Here is a 22,414-nt window from a genome sequence, read left to right as displayed (position 1 = left end):
TCTAATTACTCACCTGCTTGCCTCTCAACGTAGGCCATGTACTCCTCAGGCTGCAGGGAAGGGTGACAGAGGATGGCCTGGGGTGCAGCACTGGGTGGGGGCCGGAGAAGAGGGTGGGGGCAGAGCCGAGGAGTGCGAATGGTCAGCACATAAGAGCAGGACAAGGGCTCGTCCACGCGATCGATGTAGTCCCCAGAAATACCTGCACCCTCGTCACAGAGGAACTGCCAGGACAGAAAGGGTGAATACACTTAATCACCAACAATAACTTGCTTTAGTTCTTAGAGCAGGTGTCTTTACTAAGCACTGATTATCTGTCAAGCATTGTGCATACACTGTGCATATGGCACTTTACATAAATTCGCTCACTTAATTATCACAAAGACCCAGTGAAGGGGTATTGGTATCTCAACTTCGTGCCTCAAGAAACAGGTATGATGAAGTTAAGGCACTTGTTCAGGTTGACCAGCTTTTAAGTGGTAAAAACAGGAACTGAACTCAGGCAGTTTAACTGTAGGTAACCAATTTGTGTTTCATATTCTTATTTTGTACAAATATTGTGTGCGTGTATATATATACACACTTATATTTGCTTTATATATGTATTATTATTATTGAGATGGATTCTCGCTCTGTCACCCAGGCTGGAGTGCAATGGCATGATCTTGGCTCACTGCAACCTCCGCCTCCTGGATTCAAACGATTCTCCAGCCTCAGTCTCTCAAGTAGCTGGGATTACAGGCACCCGCCATCATACCTGGCTAATTTTTGTATTTTTGTAGAGATGGGGTTTCACTGTGTTGGCCCAGCTGGTCTTGAACTCCTGACCTCAGGTGATCCACCCGCCTTAGCCTCCCAAAGTGCTGGGATTACAGACATGAGCCATGAGGCCTGGCCTGTATTATTTTTTAAAGTGTATTTATATTTGTGTATAAATATGTATTTTTTATATATGTGTATATGGTTAAAAACTTCAAACAATTCTAAGATTCTTATATCATTCAGAAAGAGGGTAAAGATATTGATTGGCCTTTGATAAATTAAGCATGCAATATTCTAATTTCTAAAATAACTATTAAAAGTAAGACAGGCTGGTGGTTCACAACTGTAATCCCAACACTTTGGGAGGCCAAGGAAGGAGGATGGCTTGATGCCAAAAATTCAAGACCAGCCTTGGCAACATAGTGAGACTCATCTCCACAAAAAATTTTTAAAAATTAGCTATGTGTGGTGGTGTGCACCTGTAGTCTCAGTTATTTGGGAGACTGAGACTTAAGGGATCTTCCGTTAAGAAGATCAAAGTTACAGTGAGCCAAGATCATGCCACTGTACTCCAACCTGTGTGGAAAGACCTTGTCTCAAAAACAAACAAAAATTGGGAGAGGTCCTACTTCTGAAATGGCAGCATGAGGGACTTCGCACACTCCACAGGGAAACTCCATAACTGATGAAAATTTAAAAACACAAAGCATGGCCAGGCGCAGTGGCTCACACCTGTAATCCCAGCACTTTGGGAGGCCGAGGCAGGCAGATCACCTGAGGTCAGGAATTTGAGACCAGCCTGACCAACGTGGAGAAATCCCATCTCTACTAAAAATACAAAATTAGCCGGCCTCGTGGCGCATGCCTGTAATCCCAGCTACTTGGGAGGCTGAGGCAGGAGAACCGCTTAAACCTGGGAGGCGGAGGTTGTGGTGAGCTGAGATCGTGCCATTGCACTCCAGCCTGGGCAACAAGAGCAAAACTCTGTCTCAATATAAACAAACAAAAAACACAAAGCATTTAAACTCTTTGGAAATTTTCCTAAGGACATATAACAAATGAGGAAATGTTTACTCAAGAAAATCTACTAAATCTATCTTTTTTTCAGACAGGGTCTCACTGTGCCACCCAGGCTGGAGTGCAGTGGCAAGATCACAGCTCACTGAATCCTCAACCTCCTAGGTTCAAGCAATCTTCCCACTTCAACCTCCCAAGGTAGAACTACAGGTGTGTGCCACCATATCCAACTAATTTTTAAAAATTTTTTGTAGAGACAAGGTCCCGCTGTGTTGTCCAGGCTTTCTCAAACTCCTGGGCTCAAGCAATCCTCCCACCCAAAGTGCTGGAATTACAGGTGTTAGCCACCATGCCCAGCTACTAAATCTTGAATAGTGAGAATTTGCAGCACTTGAGCCATGACCTGCTCCCTCCACAAAAGCCATGGGGTGGAGGGCAGGAATTTCTATCTGGAGTTACTACAACCCCACCCAATAGCTCAGTTTGACAAAAGCTCCACTCCAGGAGGTGAGTGTAGTTTAAAAAAAAAAAAAAAAAGGTGGGGCAGGGCGGTGGAGGGCGGGGAGGGACTTCCTATTCTCTTAACAACCAGTCATGAGATATGGTATATGGTGTTTTACCAGGAGGGCCACGAGCTCCAAGGTACAGCAACTAAATTCCTAAAAAAGATCAAGGGCTCCCTTCCTCCACCCAGCCCCACCCACAGGGCAGAGGCTTTACTTCAAGTGCAGTGGGACAAGAGTATCAGGGCCCTGATTGCCCTCACTGAAGCTTGCTCAGAGAGTGGAGGGTTCACAAAAGGAGATGCAAACTTAGAGAGTAGAGGCTGTCATCCATGCCTAGCTCCCTGCTCATAAAACAGGAATGTCCTTCCAAGGGAAGCAAGCCATTGTTCCTGACCCCAACTCCAGAGCAGGCCCTGGGAGATTTTGCCCAGCGGGAGAGGCAGTCCATAAGAACACACAGCTCTAACATTCTCCAAAGGACCTGACTTAATATGAAACAGAGTATGGGGAAATTCAAGCTTACAGGCACTTCAAAAATGTAGAGATTTTGGCAGGAGGCAATTAAAAGGAGGCTGATTGCTCTGTGATAGCAACAGGCTAAACCTTGGGACAGCTAGTTTAACAGAGAGAACCAGGGAAAGGGCAACTGAGAGCCGTCCTGGAGTCACAACAAACCTACATATTGCCCTCAAAAACTAGCCTGACAAAGGGGCCCACAATTAACTGGACTAAACTATGGAACAACTTATGCCCCACATGTCAAAAACAATAAAGCAATTAGTTGGCAATGAGTGGAGCCTAACAGCTGGGGGTGATACCAGCAGAGGCAGATGGCTTAACAAATTCATGAAAGAAACAGTCAGAAAGAGCCTGCTGAAACCACTGTCATCTAGTGTGGCTGTGTGCAGGGCCAAGACTGCCCTCTGAGAAGACACTAGAGGCTTCATGTTGTGAGGGAAAGAGACTCCACTCAAGTAGTTCAGCCAAGTCACTGAACAAACAAAAGCCATGGGGTGGAGGGCAAGAATTTCTATCTGGAGTTACTGCAACATACTAACTAAAATGGTTTTCAACAATTACAAAACATGCAGAAACAGTAAAGTATGAAACATATATAGGAAAAATATGCAGGCAACAGAAACCACCCATGAGAGGGCCCAGATGTTGGATCTCACAAAGACTTAAAAGTAGCCATTACATTAATAAATATGTTCAAAGAATTAAGAATTTAAGTCATACAAAGTGTGTTCTCTGACTACAATGGAATAAAATTAGAAATGAATAAGGAAAAAAATTTGGAAGTTCAGAAATATGTAGAAATTAAACAATAATCTCATAAGTAACCAATGAGTTAAAGGAAAAAAATCAAAAGAAAACTATAAAATACCTCAAAAATGAATGAAACTGAAGACATGACATATCCAAACTTACAGGATGCAGCTGAAGTAGTGCTTAGAGGGAAATTCATAGCTATAAGCATCAATTTTTTAAAAACAAAATCTTGACTCCATAATCCACCCTTCTACCTTAAGAAACTAGAAAAAGAAGAACACACTAAACCAAGAGCCAGCAGAGGGAAAAAATACAGACTAGAACAAAAATAAATGAAATAAAGAACAGGAATACCATCCTATGTGTCCAAAGACAGGGAACCACAGATACACCTTTGTAGGGAGTTTATATATGTTTTAAAGTTTCTGTAATAAAAGGTTTCAAAAAAGACAATCTTTAAATATCCATAACTTGCACCTGGCAATTATGCTTTTTTTTTGCTTACTTTCTTTTCTTTTTTTATAGATGCAGGGTCTTGCTCTATTGCCCAGGCTGGTCTCAAACTCCTGGGCTCAAGTGATCTTCTCTCCTCAGTCTCCCAAAGTGCTGGAATTATTGGCATTAGCCACTGTGCCCAGCCCAATTATATATAAGATATATTTACACATGCATATATGTACAATGTAATAATCATTTGTGATAACAAAAGAATTAGGGGGGGAACTATTTCAACCAGTAGAATAATGGTGACAAAATGATGGAACACACAATGGAACTTTATGCAGCTATAAAAACTAAAAAGGGCCAGGTGTGGTGGCTCATGCCTGTAATCTCAATACTTTGGGAAGCCAAGGCAGGTGGATCACGAGGTCAAGAGACTGAGACCATCCTGGCCAACATGGTGAAATCCTGTCTCTACTAAAAATACAAAAATTAGCTGGGTGTGGTGGTGCACACCTGTAGTCCCAGCTACTCGGGAGGCTGAGGCAGGAGAATCCCTTGAACCCAGGGGGCGTAGGTTGCAAGGAGCCGAGATCACACCACTCCACCCCAGCCTGGGCAACAGAGCAAGAATCCGTCTCATAAAAGAAGAAAGAAAGAAAAAAAAAGATGTACTGCCATTGAAAGATCTCTAAGGTTTATTGTCAAGGGAAATAAAAGCAAGGTATAGAACAATGTGTTTAATTTACTATATATTGTTTATAAATAAAAAGGAAAGGAAATAAGAATCTCCATTCATAATTGTTTGTAATCATACAAAAAAAGGCTGGAAGGATACATGCAAAAATAAGACCAGGGATAACCTGTGGAGCTGGAGAAGGGACGGTGGGGAGAGAATGGGAAATAAGCAGATGAGAGACAAGTATGGGAGGGAAATATTTCTTTCTTTTTTTTTTGGAGACAGAGTCTTGCTCTGTCGCCCAGGCTGGAGCAGAGTGGTGTGATTTTGGCTCGGCTCACTGCAACCTCTGCCTCCCGGGTTCAAGCGAATCTCCTGCCTCAGCCTCCTGAGTAGCTGGGACTACAGACATGCCCCACCACACCCCGCTAATTTTTGTATTTTTAGTAGAGATGGGGTTTCACCATGTTGGCCAGGCTGGTCTTGAACTCTTGACCTCAGGTGGTCCACCTGCCTCGGCCTCCTAAAGTGCTGGGATTACAGGCATAAGCCACCGTGCCCAGTCGGGAAATACTTCATTACATACCTTTTAAATAGTATTTTCTGGATTTTGTATCATGGGAGAGAAAGTATTATCTATTTAATAATTATATAAGGAATTTAAAATAGCCATTAAAAACTTGTGAGAGATATATAGGTAGTTGGAGACAAATTTATGAGATATAAAAGAGGAAAAGCTGAAAATGAATGAGCTAGGCATTCATTTCAAGAAGTTGAACAAACAGCAAAATAAACCCAGAAAAGTAGAAGGAAGGAAAAGAAAGATTAGAGTAGAAATTAATAGAAAACAAATACAATAGAGAAGCTCAACAGAGCCAAAAGTTGGTTCTTTGAAAAGACTAATAAAACTGACTTACCTCTGATGCAACTGACCAATAACAAATGAGTGACGCAAAAATAACCCATAAGGAATGAAAAGAGGAACCTCATTACAGATGCCACAGAGATTAAAAATATAGAAGAATATAATGAACTTTATGCCAATAAACCTTAAAAGTCAGATGAAATGAACAAACTCCTGAAAAGAAAACTTAAACTAACCAAAGTAGAAACAGAAAACTTTGAATATTCCTAAAACTACTTCAGAAAATGAATCAGTAGTTAAAAATCTACCCTCAGCCAGGTGCGCGTGGCTCATGCCTGTAATCCCAGCACTTCAGGAGGTCAAGGCAAGCAGATTGAGGTCAGGAGTTCGAGACCAGCCTGGCCAACATGGTGAAACGCTGTCTCTACTAAAAATACAAAAATTAGCTGGGCATGGTGGCGCACACCTGTAATTCCAGCTACTTGGGAGGCTGACGCACAAGAATCTCTTGAACCTGGGAGACGGAGGTTTCAGTGAGCTGAGATCATGCCACTGCACTCCAGTCTGGGTGACAGAGTAAGACTCTGTCTCAAAAAAAATAATAATAATTAAAAAAAAAAAAAAAAAGAATAGTCAAGGATAATATATATGACCACATTCGGTCCATTTCAGGAATGCAAAGTTGGTTCAACATTAGAAAACCTATAAATTATTTAATTTCAAAATTAAACATGGCCTTAAAACATATAAATAAAAAATTAACAAAATTGCCAAATCCACCATCACAGTGGGAATATTAACAGAGTTCTTTCAATGATCACGAGTCAACTCAACATAAAGTTGTAGAAAATCTGAACAATACAATGAGCATCTTGAACTGCTTAAATGGAGAAAAGACATGCTTTCAAGCACAAACATACAATTTTTAAAAATTCATCAAAAAGAAAGTCTCAACAATCTCCAAAAGAATCATTGACACAATGGCATAAAATTAGAAACCAATAGCAATCATATAAAAACAACAAAGCAAAACACATTTGTTTAGAAATATGTTAAGCTAATTCTAAATAAGTTCAGAAGCATGTAGAAACCATAATGAAAATGGAAACATCACATATTAAAATTTGAGGGATGCAACCAAAATAGTACTCAGAGTGAAATGTAGAGCTTTAAGTATATAATTAAGAGAGAAGACAGATTGAAAATTAGTGAGGTAAGCATTTCGCTGAAGAAGCTCTAAAAATATTTGCAACTTATATCACAGACAAAAGGATAATATCTCTACTGTATACAGTTCTTATAAATTGACAAGAAAAAGACCAGTAAGCCATTAGGAAAATGAGCAAAGAATTTGGATAGCTGAAAGAAAAGAGTAAAGAAGGGAATAGAGACAACCCTTAAATGAGTAAAATTAGACATTTTTTTTCTTGAGAAATGCAAATTAAAACCACACTAAGAAATCATTCTTTCTCTGATGCCTAGCTGATGATGGCCAAAATCCAAAAGTTTAAAAATATATGGGGTTGGCATGGCTATAGGGAAATCAGCATTCCCATACATTGTTGGAAAGTAATTTACCTAAGCAGAGTAATTTGGCAGTACATAGCAAAATTACACAAACTTACTTCCAGGAACTTAATTTACATATATTCTATAAGTACAAGATTATTCACTGCAGCACTTGTGTGTTAATAAAAGATTTAAAACAAGCTAAATGTCCATCAACAGAGAACTATTTAGATAAGCAATGATACAGCTATATAACAGAATAACAGAAACTATATACAGGAATAAGGATGACCTTTTTTTTTTTTTTTTTTTGAGGCAGTGTGTCACTGGCTGAAAAGATCCTCCCTTATCAGCCTCCTGAGCAGCTGGGACCACAGGCACACACTACCACACCTGACTAAATACTTTCTTGTAGAGATGGAATCTCACTACATTGGCCAGGCTGGTCTCAAACTACTGGCCTCAAGTGATCTTCCTGCCTCCACTTCCCAAAGTGCTAGGATTACAGGCATGACACACGACACCTGGCCCAAGTAAGGTTTTAGATATATATATTTATTTGGAAAGAGTGCGAAGATATATGCTTATATGTGCATTTAAAAAAATCTCAGAGTATATAAAGAAATTAACAATGGTTACCTTTCTTTAAGGATGAAAAGAGGCTAATGAGGGACAAGATGTGTTAATCCTTTTCTCTGTATATCTTTTAAGCATTTCTATAGTTGAGTTATGTGGATGTGATGCCTATTCAGAAAATTTAATATAGAATTTTTTATTTAAAAAATTTGAGATGATGTCTTGCTCTGTCACCAAGGCTGGAGCGCAGTGGCGTGTTCATAGCTCACTGTAGCCTTGACCTCCTGGGTTGAAGAGATCCTCCCAACTCAGCCTCCCAAGTAGCTGGGACCACAGCACATACCACCACACCTGGCTTTTTTTTTTTTTTTTTCCATAGAGACAGGGTCTCATTGTGTTACCTAGGCTGGTCTCAAACTCCTAGCCTCAAGTGATCCTTCCACCTTGGCTTCCCAAAATGCTAGGATTATAGGGCATGAGCTACCATGCCTGGCCAGAATTTTTTAATGTTAAACAAAATTCAAGTTGTTAGAAAAAAAGAAATCAGAATAACACAAAGAAAGGAGAAGGAAGGAAATAACAAAGATAAAATAACGAACGTGTGGCGGGGCACAGTGGCTCACGCCTATAATCCCAGCACTTTGGGAGGCCGAGGCAGGTGGATCACCTGAGGTCAGGAGTTCGAGACCAGCCTGATCAACATGGAGAAACCCCGTCTCTACTAAAAATACAAAAATTAGCCAGGCATGGTGGCACATAAAGCACCATCCCCTTGGTGCTATCTCGTGATAGTGAGTGAGTTCTCAAGAGATCTGGTTGTGGCACGTCCCCCCTCTCTCTTTTGCTCCTGCTCCCGCCACATGAGACTCTGGCTCCCCATTTGCCTTTCACCATGATTGAAGCTTCCTAAATCCTCCCCGGAAGTAGAAGCTGCTATGCTTCCTGTATGGCCAGCACAACTGTGAGACAAACCTCTTTTCTTTGTAAATTGCCCAGTCACAGGTATTTCTTTATAACAATGTGAGAATGGACTAATACAATGTTAGTGAAATACTAAATGGACAACAGGATAAACAAAACCAAAAGGTGATTATTGGACTAATAAAGTAGACAACCCTCTGGCAACATAGATCAAGAAAAAAGAGAAAAGGCAAAGTCAATATTAGGAAAGCAAAAGAGGATATATCTATAAAAATAGTTTATTTAAAAAACTGTAATTTTATGCTAATACATTTGAAAATTTAGACAAATGAATAATGGCCTATGAAACTATACTTTATTAAAGCTTCATGATGGAGCAAACCTAAAAAGCCTTACAATCTTTAAATAAATTAAATTAAATCAGTAGCAACAACCATCCCCACAATATACCAGTTTTGTAGCATACTGCGGGGATGGGGAGGATTCACTTTATCTAACCTTTTTTTTTTTTTCTTTTCTTTTCTTTTCTTTTTTTTTTTTTTTTTTTTTTTTTTTTTTGAGATAGAGTCATGCTCTGTCACCCAGGCTGGAGTCCAGTGGCGTAACAGCTCCTAACAGCCTCAATCTCTCCAACTCAAGCAATCCTCCTGCTTCAGGCTCCCAAGTAGCTGGGACTACAGGTGTACACCACCACACCACGCTAATTTAAAACTTTTTTTTGGAAAGACAGGAGTCTCATTATGTTGCTCAGGTTGGGCTCCTAGGCTCAAGCAATCTTCCTGCCTTGGCCTCCCAAAGTGCTGGGATTACAGGCATGAACCACCACACCCGACCCTACCTAACCTTTGAAGAATAATCTCTATCTTAGCAAACTGCTCCACAGAGCAGAAAAAGAGGGAAGCTCCTCAAGACATTTTATGAAGTGAATGTAACTTTATACAAAAACAAAGTAAGTATAAGAACAGAAAATTATAGACCAATCCACTTATGAAAATAGTTATAAAAGTTAATTATACTATCAGGATATTGAATATAGCAATGTATAAAAAATACTTCATGACCATGGATTATCCCAGAAATGAAAGAATAAAAAAAACTATAAATTTAACTTTTTTAATATTAAAAAAACTGTATCACTATCTCAATAGACACAGAATAAGCACGTGTTAAAATTCCACACCTGTACATGGTGAAAATATCCAGCAGTCTAGGTACAGAATGGAACTTCACATACCTGATAAAAGGTATCTGCAAAAAGCCTGGAGGAAAACATCATGCTAACAGTGAAACTTCAGGAGCATCCCCTTTAAAGTCAGAAACAAGTCAAGGATGCCTATCATTGCCACTTCTGTTGCACTTGAGGTATAAGAAAAATGAAATGTATAAGACTTAGAAAGGAAGAAACCAAAACTGTCTCTCTTGCAAATGACATAATTATCTATACAGAAAATCCACAAGAATTTGTGAACTACTAAAAATGAAAGAGTTCAAAAAAAGTTGCTGAATATAAGATCAATATGTAAAACCAATAATGTGACCATGTGCCAGCAACAATCAGAAAACGGAAATTTTGGCCAGGCATGGTGGCTCATGCCTGTAATCCCAACACTTTAGTAGGCCAAGGGTGGATCACATGAGGCCAGGAGTTTGAGACTAGCCTGGCCAACATGGTGAAACCCCCTCTCTAAAAAATACACAATAATTAGCCGGGCATGGTGGTGCGCACCTGTAATCCCAGCTACTCGGGAGGCTGAGGCAGAGAATCACTTGAACCTGGGAGGCAGAGGTTGCAGTGAGCCAAGATCGCACCTCAGCCTTGATGACAGAATAAGACCCCATCTCAAATAATAATAACAATAAAGAAAATGAAATTTGTAAAAGATGCTATTTAAAATAGCATCAAAAACTGTAAGGTCCTGTATGTTTGAAATATTTGTATACACAAACAATACAAAAATAAAAACTATAAGGTATCTAACATAAGATGTACAAGAATTTTTAGAGAAAATTAAAACTTTAGTAAAGTATAGGACAACAAGCAAATGGAAACAAACATGTTCATAGTGTGTGAAGGCTTCATATTATAAAGTATCAATTCTCTCCAAATCAGTCTAAAATTAAATTCTAACCAAAATCCCCAAAAGGAGTTTTAATAGAACTTGACCAATGATAGGCCTGACAGTTTTGAAGAATAAAGGCAAGTATATCCTACCAGATACCAAGATTTATGAAAAAGCTATAGTAATTAAAACAATGTGGTAATGACATAGGAATAGATAGACTATTGGAACAAAAGAGAAGCCAAGAAGAAAATGCACATATATTTGAGAACTTGGTAAATAACTGAGGAGGCATTACAAATCAGAGAGGAATGTATGGTGTATTCAATAAACAGTGCTGGGGCAACTGTGGAAAATAAGTGTATCTAGGTCCTAATTTTATAACATACATTAAGATAAATTTTTATTGAATTGTAGTCCAAAGTATGAGAAACTCTATTCACACTTTTCTACTTTTTTAGAAACCCGAAAAAATAAATGAATAGCAAATAGGAAAGGATTAAATAAAAAACATAAAATGTACAAGGTATAAAGAAAAAGACTGATAAGTTTGACTATATTGGAATTTAAATTTTTTTTAAATTAAAATTCATTTAAGACACTATAAACAAAAAAGACAAAGTATAGATAGAATGTAGGTGACAAAATAATTAAATCTGAAATTTATAAAGAATGCCTTCCTGACTTATTCTGTGAGACTGGCATTGCCATAGTATCAAAGCTAGACAATACTACTACAAAACACTACAAGAAAACAATAGACTAATGTCTTTTTTTTTTTTTTTTTTTGAGATGGAGTCTTGCTTTGTCACCTAGGCTGGAGTGCAGTGTGCAATCCTGGCTCGCTGCAACCTCCGTCACCCAGGTTCAAGCGATTCCCCTGCCTCAGTTTCCTGAGTAGCTGGGATTACAGGTGCGTGCCACCACATCCAGCTAATTTTTGTATTTTCAGTACAGATGGGGTTTCACCATGTTGGCCAGGCTGGTCTCGAACTCCTGACCTCAGATAATCCACCTGCCTTGGCCTTCCAAAGTGCTGGGATTACAGGTGTGAGCCACCACGCCTAGCGACTAATATCTTTTATACATACAGATGCAAAATTCCTCAACTAAATGGTAGCAAACCAAATTCAGCAGCATATTAAAAGCATTATACATCATGATTTATGTTGGATTCACTCCAAGAATGCAAGGATGGTTCAACATAGGTAAATCAATGTCATACACTATATTAATAGAATGAAGGGGAAAAAACCCACGTGACCATCTCAACTGATGCAGAAAATGCACTTGATAAATTAAATAACTTTTTCATGTAAAAAACCATCAACTAGGAATAGGAGGGAATGTCTTCAATTATTGATAAAGTCCATATAAGAAAAACCCACAGCTAACATCATACTCAATGGTGAAACATTGAAAGCTTCTCCCCTAAGATTAGGAACAAGACAAGGATAGACACTTTTTTCATTTCTATTCAACATAGTACTGGAAGTTTTAGAGTGATTAGGAGTGAAAAATAAATGAAAGGCATCCAATGGTGTTTTTTGTAGAAAAAAAAATCTTAAAATTCACATGGAATTTCCAGGGATCCCAAATACCCATAACAATCTTAAAAAAAAAAGAACATAGTTAGAGGACTCAGATTTCCTGACTTAAATCTTAATACAAAGCTACTGTACTCAAAACAGTGTGATCCTGGCATAAAGACAGACATATTTACCAATGGAATAGAATAGAAAGGCCAGAAATAAACCCTCACATATATTGTCAATTGATTTTTGGTAAGGATATCAAGAATATTCCATGGGGAAAGGACAATCTTTTCAACAAATGGTGCCAGGAAAACTGGATATCCATATTCAAAACAATGAAGTTGTACTATATGCAAAAATTACACCATATACAAAAATTAACTCAAAATCAGCAGCTGGGCACAATGGCACACCCCTATAATCCCAGCTATTCAGAAGCTGAAGTAGGAAGCTTACCTGAGCCCAGGAGTTTAAGGCTAGTCTGGGCAACATAACGAGACCCCCATCTCTAAGAAAAAAATATTAACCTCAAATGAATCAAAGACTTAAATTTAAGAGCTAAAACTATAAAACTCTTGGAAATCAAAATTAAAAGCTTTTGTGTGCCAAAGGACACTGCTGAGGCTGGAGAATCGCTTGAACCTGGGAGGCGGAGGTCACAGTGAGCTGAGATTGCGCCATTGCACTCCAGCCCGGGCAACAAGAGTGAAACTCCGTCTCAAAAAACAGAGCAAAACAAAAGATAGTAAAAAGGCAACCACAGGATGGGAGAAAATATTTACAAAGCATAGATCTGATAAGGGATTAATATTCAGAATATATTACATAAAGAACTCTCACAACTCACCAAGAAAAACCAACTCAATTCAAAAATGGGCAGAGGATTTGAATAGACATCTCTCCAAAAAAGATATACAAATGGTCACCAAGCACATGAAACATGTTCAACATCATTAGTTACTAGGGAAATGCAAATCAAAAACCACTATGAGATACTACTTCACACCCATTAAGATGGCTATTACTGAAAAAAAAAAAAAAGAAAAAGAAAACAAAAGAAAGGAAAATAAGTGATGGAGATAGCATGGAGAAACTGGAACCCTGTGCACTGCTACTAGGAATGTAAAATGATGCAGCTGCTATGGAAAAACAGTTCAGCAGTTCCTAAAAAAATTAAACCTAGAATTACCATAAGGCACATTCTACTCCTAGGTACAGACCCAAAAGAACTGAAAACAGGACTCAAACAGATACTTGAACACCAATGTTCATCACAGCATTATTCACAATAACCAAAAGAAGAAAATCCAAGTGTCCATCCATCAACAAATAGGTAAACAAAATGTATATACAGACAATGGAACATGATTAAGCCATAAAAAGGAATAAAATTCTGATATATGCTACAACATGGATGAACCTTGAAAACACCATGCTAGGTGAAATAAGCCAGACACAAAAGGACAAATCTTGTATGATTCCACTCATATAAAGTACCTCGAACAGGAAACTCATACAGACAGAAAGTAGAACAGAGTCTGGGAGAGGGAGAAATAGTTATTTTTGTTTGGGATGATGAAAAAAGTTTTAGAAATAGTAGTGATAGTGACAGAACATTGTGAGTGTTTCCACTGAATTGTACACTTAAAGACTGTTAGAATGAACTTTTAGGTTATATATTTTTTCAATCATTAAAAAAATTGAGGGCTGGGCATGGTGGCTCACACCTGTCATCCCAGCACTTTGGGAGGCCAAGGCAGATGGATCACAAGGTCAGGAGTTTGAGACCAGCCTGGCCAAGATGGTGAAACCCCGTCTCCACTAAAAATACGAAAATTAGCTGGGCGTGGTGGTAGGCGCCTGTAGTCCCAGCTAGTCTGGAGGCTGAGGCAGGAGAATCGCTTGAACCTGAGAGGCAGAGTTTGCAGTGAGCCAAGATCGTGCCATTTCACTCCAGCCTGGGCAACAAGAGTGAAACTCTGTCTCAGAAAAACAAAACAAAACAAACAAACAAAAAATTGAATTCACCAATAACATACACTCCTGTAACCCAGTGATTCTACTTCCTAGGTATTTCCCTGGAGAAATTCTTGTACACTCACAATAAGACCTACATTGCAGCACTGTGTATAAGGGCATTAGAGTTGAAACCCAACTGTTTATCAACAGAGTTGATATGTATAATGGTATACATATATACCATTAATAAAAATACAAAACAAGCGTAGTGAGGGTTGTGGTTGTTTCTTGTAAGGAGGGAGAGTGATTAAATATGAAGGTGGGCTTTAGCTATTAGCATAAGTATTTTATTCCTTTTTTTAAACCAGAGATCTGAAGCAAATCAGGCAAAACATTAACATCTGTTTAACTTGGCAGTGAATTTATGGGTCTCTATGACTTTTTTTTTGTATAATTATATGTTTTATAACTTAAAACTTTGATATCTCTAGAATTTTACTTTATAAAAATTGAATTGGCCTACTACCCTAGACCTTCCTTTTGAGGCAAATTGCTCTCCCAGGGTTCTGCATCCCAGCCCTGTCCACATTTTTTTCTCATTCTTTCTACTATACTTTGATCTCCCTCTCCTCCTCTTCACTAACATCCCCCTAACAGCCTTCAAAATATTCTAGTCTGTTGCATCTTAAAACACACACCAATAAATAGAAATTTATTTAATTCCACATAGCTAACCAGTTGTTCCCTAGCCCCACAGAGACTGCACTTTCAACAAACAACATGCACGCTGTTCCTATTGAGGAGGCATCAGGCCAGCAACATGTCACAGTGCCTGCCCTGGAGTAGGGGCTTTACTTGATCACCTAGGCAAGTGGCATAAGAACTGAAAACTAGAAGTAACCAGATAGGAATGGCCTCAACTTTCTGCCACCAAAACCTCCAGACTCATTAGCAAATACACTTCCAGTTACGACCCTAGACCTTCCTTTTGAGGCAAATTGCTCTCCCAGGATTCTGCATCCCAGCCCTGCCCATATTCTTTTCTCATTCTCTCTACTGTATCCTCACCTCCCTCTCCTCCTCTCCACTAACATTCACCCAACAGCCTTCAACATGTTCTAATCTGTTCCATCTTAAAACACACACCAACCACAGAATGCCTCCTCTCTCAATCCCCCAGCACCTCTCACTAATGCTTACCTTTTATCTCTCTTTCATAGCCAAACTTCTTCAAAGATTTCCATTCTTTTCCTTTGAGACAGAGTCTCACTCTCATCCAGGCTTGAGTACAATGGCGCGATCTCAGCTCACTGGGACCTCTGCCTCCTGGGTTCAAGCAATTCTCCTGCCTCAGCCTCCCAAGTAGCTGGGATTACAGGCACCCACCACCACACCCAGCTAATTTTGTATTTTTACTAGACATGGGGCTTCACCATATTGGCCAGGCTGTTCTCGAACTCCTGACCTCAAGTGATTTGCCTACCTTGGCCTCCCAAAATGCTGGGATTACAGGCATGAGCCACCATGCCCTGCTGAGTTCCACTTTTTCACCACTTTTCTCAACACCTCATCTTTACCACTCAGCTCAAATTGCCCCAGCAAAGATCACCAATGACCTCTATCATTAAGTCCAACCAAAGGACTGGTCAGGAGTGCCTGGGAGTAGAGGATTTATACTTTCCATCTGGCTCTCTTCTCTACTGTCTGAATTTTTTATTTCCATGTACATGTTTTGCCTTTATTAAAATAATAATGACTATAATTGCCTACAAGCAGTTTTTAATCCTCCTCTTCCTTGAAGGTTCAGGCATAGCCAACACCATGGACCAGTTTCCCCTTGAGATATGTCCTTCCTCATTTTCATGTCACCATAGCCTCCTCTCTGGCCCCTTCTTCTGGCAAAACCCTCTTCTTCCCATGCTCTCAATATTGGCTTCCTTGAAGTTCTGTCCCGTTTTTCTCATTAGATACTGTTTCCTTGGGGGATTTCATCTATACCTTGGCTTCAGTTATAGCTGATACGAGGATGACTCCCCACCTCTGGGTTCAATTCAGATCTCTCTGCTGAACTCCAGACCCAGAGATCCACAGCCTCCTTGGAAATCTCTACCTGATCGCCTCACCATTTTCCTTCATCACACCTACTCCTGTTCCCATTATACCTATCTCAGTAACACGAATCACCATCTATCTAACTGCACAAGCCAGAAGCCTGGAAATCATTCTTGACTCCTTCTTACTCTATTGATTTTGCCCCCTAAATCTCTCTCCAAATATTCACATTTCTTCATCCCCCGGCCACTTTTATTTCATACCTGGATTACTGCAGCTGCCTAAGTGAGCTCTCAATCTTTGCTATACTCCAGCTAGAGTGGACCTTCAAATCCAAACCTGAATATGTCATAATTCTGCTTCAAATACCTCATTGCCTCCCCCAACCACTGTCTCTTGGATTGTGTAAACTCCTCATCATAGCTACAGAGCCCTTCGTGACCTGTCCCCTACCAACTGCCCAGACTCATCTCCTATACTCCTCTTCCCATGATTATCCCTATCAGTCCCTGTGAATATCTGTCAGTTCCTGGGATAGGCCATTGCCTCTTGTCTCCAGGCCTTTTGCACGTGCGCACCTTCCATTTGGAATGCCCTCTTCTTCCCCACGCCATCCTCTCCATCTGCTAGACTAACTCCTCATCCTCCAATGTCAGTTCAAAGGTCACTTTTCCCAAGAGGCCTCCTTTTTACCCTGGACTCCGTCCCGACTGTGTGCTCCCCTGCAGGCTGCACTTCACTGCTCATGGCATTTATCCTGCTTGTTGTGGCTGTTTATTTAACATGTTTTCTGAAAGCAAGACTATGTCTCATCCACCTTTTTGTTCCTAGTTTCTATTAGTGCTTGGCACAGAGCATATGTTCACCAGATATGAGGAAGCTATGCAGTCTTGACCTCAGTTCTTGGCCAACTGAAGATAAAAACACCCAAAGGAATAACTAGAATACAATGAAGTAAGTGCTATAACGGATTATATATGTGTTTGGATGCTTGTATTATTAAGTGCTGAAGGAACACAACTAACTAATTTTCTGTGTTAATCAAGAAAGGTGACATTAGAACTGGCTTGTCATTCATTTCATTCATTCATTGAATAATTTCTAGGTACCTATTTGAGCAAAGCACTGTTCCAGGAGCTGTGGATACAGCAGAAAACAAGACAGACATCATCCCTGCCTTCCCAGAGCTTATCTTAGTGAGGGAAGACAGAAATTAAACAAATACAGTAATTTCAAGTAATGATACATGCTTTGAAGAGTGCAAAACACTGTGGATGCTTACTCGGACAGGAGCAATAGGTGCATGTGTGTCTGTTTGCTTATGTTATGTTCCCTGGGAATTGTCACTTGAATATAACCTGAATGAGGGGATGGGGCCGATCATTCAAACATCTGCAGGAGACTGCTCTAGGCAGAGGGAACAGTGAGACCCACTGGTTTGAAGGACAGAAAAAGGCCAGTGTGGCAGAAATACAATGAGTACTTACATCTCTATCCCAGAACTTGTCCCTGAATTCCAGAATCACAGAGTCAACTGTCAACTGGACATCACCACTAGGATGTCTAAAGGCACCTCAACCTTCAATATCGAAAACCAACCTAATTTCCTCCCCCAAACCTGTTCCTTCACACTTCAGTAAATTACAATTCCATCATTCCAGTTGCTCAAGCCACAAATCTTGAAGTAATCCATGATTCTATCCCACATCCAAACCATCAACAAATCTCATTGGCTCTACCTTCAAAATATATCCAGAATCCAACTACTTCCCATCACCTCCACTGCTACCACCCTGGTCTGTGCTGAAACATTTGGATCTTAGCCTTTGTGCAAGGCAGAAACACTGAAGGTTTTTCGGGACTGAATGAAGAAGTGATGCAGACTTACAGGTGTGTTGGAGCCAACTGGTAAGTTCTGGAGAATGTTGCAAGACAGTTAACATCATTTGACTTGGGCATCATGGGAGTACTTTTACCACAGATATTGGCAAACGTTACAAATCAGGGCTTCCCTCCCACACTCACAGAGATCTGGGTGTCCAACACTTACCAGCACACAACTGCAGGTACAAATCTGCATTATGGAAAGATAACTGTGACAGGTATCATGTAATTCTTTACAGGTGTGTATATTTATGAACAAATGAGAATGACCTAAGGAACTTTTTGCATTCTATATTTGCCTGCCTCCACTCAGCTAAGGACCACTAGATAAGAGGCACTTGTAAAGAAGCTGTTTGCAGGGATGCAGGCAAGAGTGAAGGTACCGACCACACGAAAGCATAGGAGAGTTTTGAGAGATATCTAGAAGTAGGAAAAACGGGCTTTATTTACTCTGAGAGAGCTAGATTCCTTTCCTTCATCTCACTTCTTAGTTGATAATCATAGACTCATTTCTGTGATTCTGTCTTCCCCTCTAATGCAGCCTGTGAGGGCAGGGGCTGCACATTTGCTCACCATTGTATCCCCAGAGCCCAGCCTAATGCCTGCATATACAGCAAGACCTCACTGAAGAGCCATTAAATAAATAAAAGGAGGGACAATGCAGAGGAGAAGAAAGAGTCAAGGATGGCACTCAGGTTTATTGCTGAGGTGACAAAAAGGAGAAATGTGGGAAAAAGATTAAGTGTGGTTGGGGGTATGGAGAAGAGGATCTGGGAAATGTTGACTTGAAGTGCCTCTGAATATCCAGGTAATGATGTCCAGGTGGCAGCTGGAAACACGTTTTATTTTATTTTATTTTGAGACAGAGTTGCGCTCTAGTCACCTAGGCTAGAGTGCAATGGCGCGATCTCGCCTCACTGCAACCTCTGCCTCCTAGGTTTAAGTTATTCTCCTGTCTCAGCCTCCCAAGTAGCTGGGATTACAGGGTGCCCACAGCCATGGCCGGCTTATTTTTATATTTTTAGTAGAGACAGGGTTTTGCCATGTTTGCCAGGCTGCTCCTGAACTCCTGACCTCAGGTGATCCACCTGCCTTGGCCTCCCAAAGTGCTGGGATTACAGGCGTGAGCCACTGCGCCCGGCCTGGAAATAATGTGTTTTTGCTATTTTTTTTTTCTTTTCTGAGACAGAGTCTCACTCTGTCACCCAGGTTGGAGTACAGTGGCACAACCTCGGCTCACTGCAACATCCACCTCCCTGGTTCAAGCAATTCTCCTGTCTCAGCCTCCTGAGTAGCTGGGACTACAGGCACCCGCTACTACACCCAGCTAATTTTTGTATTTTTAGAAGAGATGGGGTTTCACCATATTGGTCAGGCTGGTCTTGACCTCAGGCGATTTGCCCTCAGGCGATCTGCCCACCTCGGCCTCCCAAAGTGCTGGTGGCATGAGCCACCGTGCCCTGCTGGAAATATGTTTTAAATCTCAGAGGGAGCCCCCTGACTATAAGATGCAATTCTCTTCCCTTAGAATCTGAACTGTCCCTATGGGAGTGTCAACTTCCCTCTCTCAAGACTCACCCGAACCTCGGCCTCTCGGGGCCTCCCATTGAGGTCGCACTTGGACCCATTGCCATAGGTCTGGCTGTGGTAGCGTTTCAGACGATGCTGCTTGGAGGCCTGGAGAAGACATGAGGCAGGAGTGGGGGACATGAGAAAGACAGCAAAGAGGAAGGATGGCACTGCATCCCCAAAGAGACAAAAGAATGGCCTGTGCCCCCAGGCCCCAGGAAACTTTGTCCTAATGGCCACCAAGCCCCAAGAAACAGATCAGCTAATCTTGACCCTCCCCTTCTTGTCAGGGCTTTCAGCCAGTGGCCAGAACCCCTTCTCCCCGAATCCCACACTCTTGCCACCTTGGCTGTTTCATCATCCCAGTCGAAGGCCGATTGGTAGTAGCCAAGATAGAGGACTTCACCTTTGATCTCTGAATCTGCAAGAGAAGCCACAGAGAAGCACTGTTACCCCTAAGAGGAGTAGGAGGGAACTGGGGAAGCAGGTTACCTTCAATGATATGATGCTGAGGGCTTAAGGAAAACATAGGAGGGAGTTACCTTCCATGTGGTATTGCTGGATGTGGCGTCCATAACAGAATTCATATGTCCACCAGTCCTTTGTCTGACAATTAAAAATTAAACAATCAGGGGGATGGGGTGCAGACGTCTTTTATTGGAATCAGAGTCTCCTGGCTCCAAGACACATAGCCTCTCATCTACTTGCACACTCAATTCTCTTCCCTTCACTTCCACTCTCAATTCTCCAGACTTTCAGTAAGGAGGGAAGGCTGCTTTCCTTCTGTGACGTAGAGAGTTATCTCTACAGTCTGTTTTCCACTTGTGGTCTTTCCATTCCTCCCTCTTAAAAGATTTTTTAAATCCTCATTTCCCCTCCATAAAGATAAGAAATTATGGTATCACTGAAGCAATCATATTAGGGAAACATAGAAGAACCCAAAATTAAATATTAATTGAACTTCTTGGACATTCCTTACACTGTTCTGGCCACTGGGAATACAACTATGAACAAGATAAATTATTTGACCTCATGGAGTTTACATTCTAATGCTGGGATTCAGACTGAAAATAAACAAACTGATTCAGTTAATATGATTTCAGATCATGAAAAGTGCTACAACGAAAATAAAATTGGATACTGGAGTGGAGTGATAGGGCAGGGGGTGACTTTAGCAGGTAGGCTTAAGGAAGTATTCCTCCTACCCACGCAGACCCTCAGTCTTGCTTTAGCCCTTTTCTGTGATCTTCTTTTTTGTTTTTTGTTTTTTGGTTTTTTTTGAGACAGAGTTTCACTCTGTCGCCCAGGCTGGAGTGCAGTGGCTCGATCTCAGCTCACTGCAAGCTCCGCCTCCCGGGTTCACGCCATTCTCCTGCCTCAGCCTCCCGAGTAGCTGGGATTACAGGCGCCCGCCACCACGCCCAGCTAATTTTTTTTTTTTTTTCTTTTTTTGTATTTTTAGTAGAGACAGGGTTTCACCGTGGTCTTGATCTCCTGACCTCGTGATCCGCCCGCCTTGGCTTCCCAAAGTGCTGGGATTACAGGCGTGAGCCACCGCGCCCGGCCTTTTCTGAGATCTTCTATCCTAACCTGCTCCTACATTCAGCAAAGTGTCATCAATGGTTACAGGATTCTTTGCTTCTTTCTTGTCCGTGTAATCTGTCTACTCCTCCAGTGGTCTTCTTAACCACTACAGGTCCCCTAGATCCTGCCTCATTCACTGGACTACAGTACTCGGATGAACTGCTAGTTCCCAAGCCCTCATTCTATCTAACCCAGTCCCTTTCACCTTCAGCAAGCAGGGAGCATCTCTCATTGGGCTCAACAACTCAGGGATCCCAGGCCCTTGGTAAGCAGGTGTTTCCTCCTCCCTTTCACGCTGGAAGTGAATAGCTCCAGCTGGCAGGCGACACTCATAGCGCTGTTTGTACTTAGAGGAGACAATCACCACGTCCGAAGATTGGCTCTGGGAAAGAAGGGAGGGTCGGGGGGCAAGGAAGCAAAGAAAGGCTGGGATCAGGGAAAACAACGAAATCCCTCTTCAGACCCTGGGGAAGAGCTCAGTCGAAGACAGAATAAGCCACGAGCTCTCCAGCTGTATTTAGTGGGTGAGGCGAGAGGGCGCTCCCATTTCTCCACGGGAACGGAGTCCGGGTGTTTCGATAGTAAACTGAGACCTGAACGTTGACAGCGGGAAGCCCCACCTCTCCCAATTCCTGGCCCCTAGAGAATGGGTCTCAGTCTGCGATCCCCAGCGGTCACCGTAAAAGCAATACCTACTCTTCCCGATTTCCCGTAGGCTCCAGCCCCAGACTTGGGAGCTGCCCTTCTTCCTCTCTTACCCGCTTCCTCTTCTGCCCGGACCCTCGCCCCTTATACGCCTCTCACCTGCCCTCCCATGACAGGCAACGGCAGGATCTCGATCCCATAACGCATCTCACTCAGCTCCTCCAGGTTCAGGCTCCCAACACCGCCAGTCAGACTTGCGGGTAACAGGAGTCCCAGAAGCAGCAGTCCCAACACACTGGACAGCACCGTTTCCGCCGCCATCTTTCGTTCCCCCTCTTATCCAGAGAATCTGTTTCCGCCCTAAGCCTGGCAGCGGCCTCAACACGCCCATCGGCGCCACATGATTTTATTGGCTATACGTTCTATCCCTCCCACGTACCCTATTCCTATTTGTAAACGTAGCTTCAAGGCCCCGGGGAGGTGGATCACGACCATTAGAAAAATCAATTGCTGTCTGTGATTGGTCAGAGACCAGCCAATCATCGACAAGATCAAACCCCTCTCGCCTACCCCAATTT

At 41.5% G+C, this 22,414-nt stretch overlaps 1 protein-coding gene across 5 annotated transcripts in view; it reads right to left on the bottom strand.

The window, feature by feature from the left end:
- The window catches only part of OS9 (OS9 endoplasmic reticulum lectin), a 28,077-nt gene extending 5,889 nt beyond the window's left edge, over window positions 1–22,188 (bottom strand). For all 5 annotated transcript variants that reach the window (XM_008003829.3, XM_008003831.3, XM_008003828.3 and 2 more), the window contains exons 1-6: window positions 21,996–22,188; window positions 21,397–21,573; window positions 20,150–20,213; window positions 19,952–20,028; window positions 19,617–19,715; window positions 14–224 (exon numbers count right to left, since the gene is read on the bottom strand). In XM_008003829.3, coding sequence (XP_008002020.1) covers window positions 14–224; window positions 19,617–19,715; window positions 19,952–20,028; window positions 20,150–20,213; window positions 21,397–21,573; window positions 21,996–22,157 — 790 coding nt within the window. In that variant the 5' untranslated portion in view covers window positions 22,158–22,188. The remainder of the gene's footprint in view (window positions 1–13; window positions 225–19,616; window positions 19,716–19,951; window positions 20,029–20,149; window positions 20,214–21,396; window positions 21,574–21,995) is intronic.
- Window positions 22,189–22,414: the final 226 nt, after the last annotated feature.

This window comes from Chlorocebus sabaeus, chromosome 11, assembly GCF_047675955.1.
Source record: "Chlorocebus sabaeus isolate Y175 chromosome 11, mChlSab1.0.hap1, whole genome shotgun sequence".
In the NCBI taxonomy this organism is placed as follows: Eukaryota; Metazoa; Chordata; class Mammalia; order Primates; family Cercopithecidae; genus Chlorocebus; species Chlorocebus sabaeus.
This window is presented reverse-complemented; position numbering and strand designations above follow the sequence as displayed.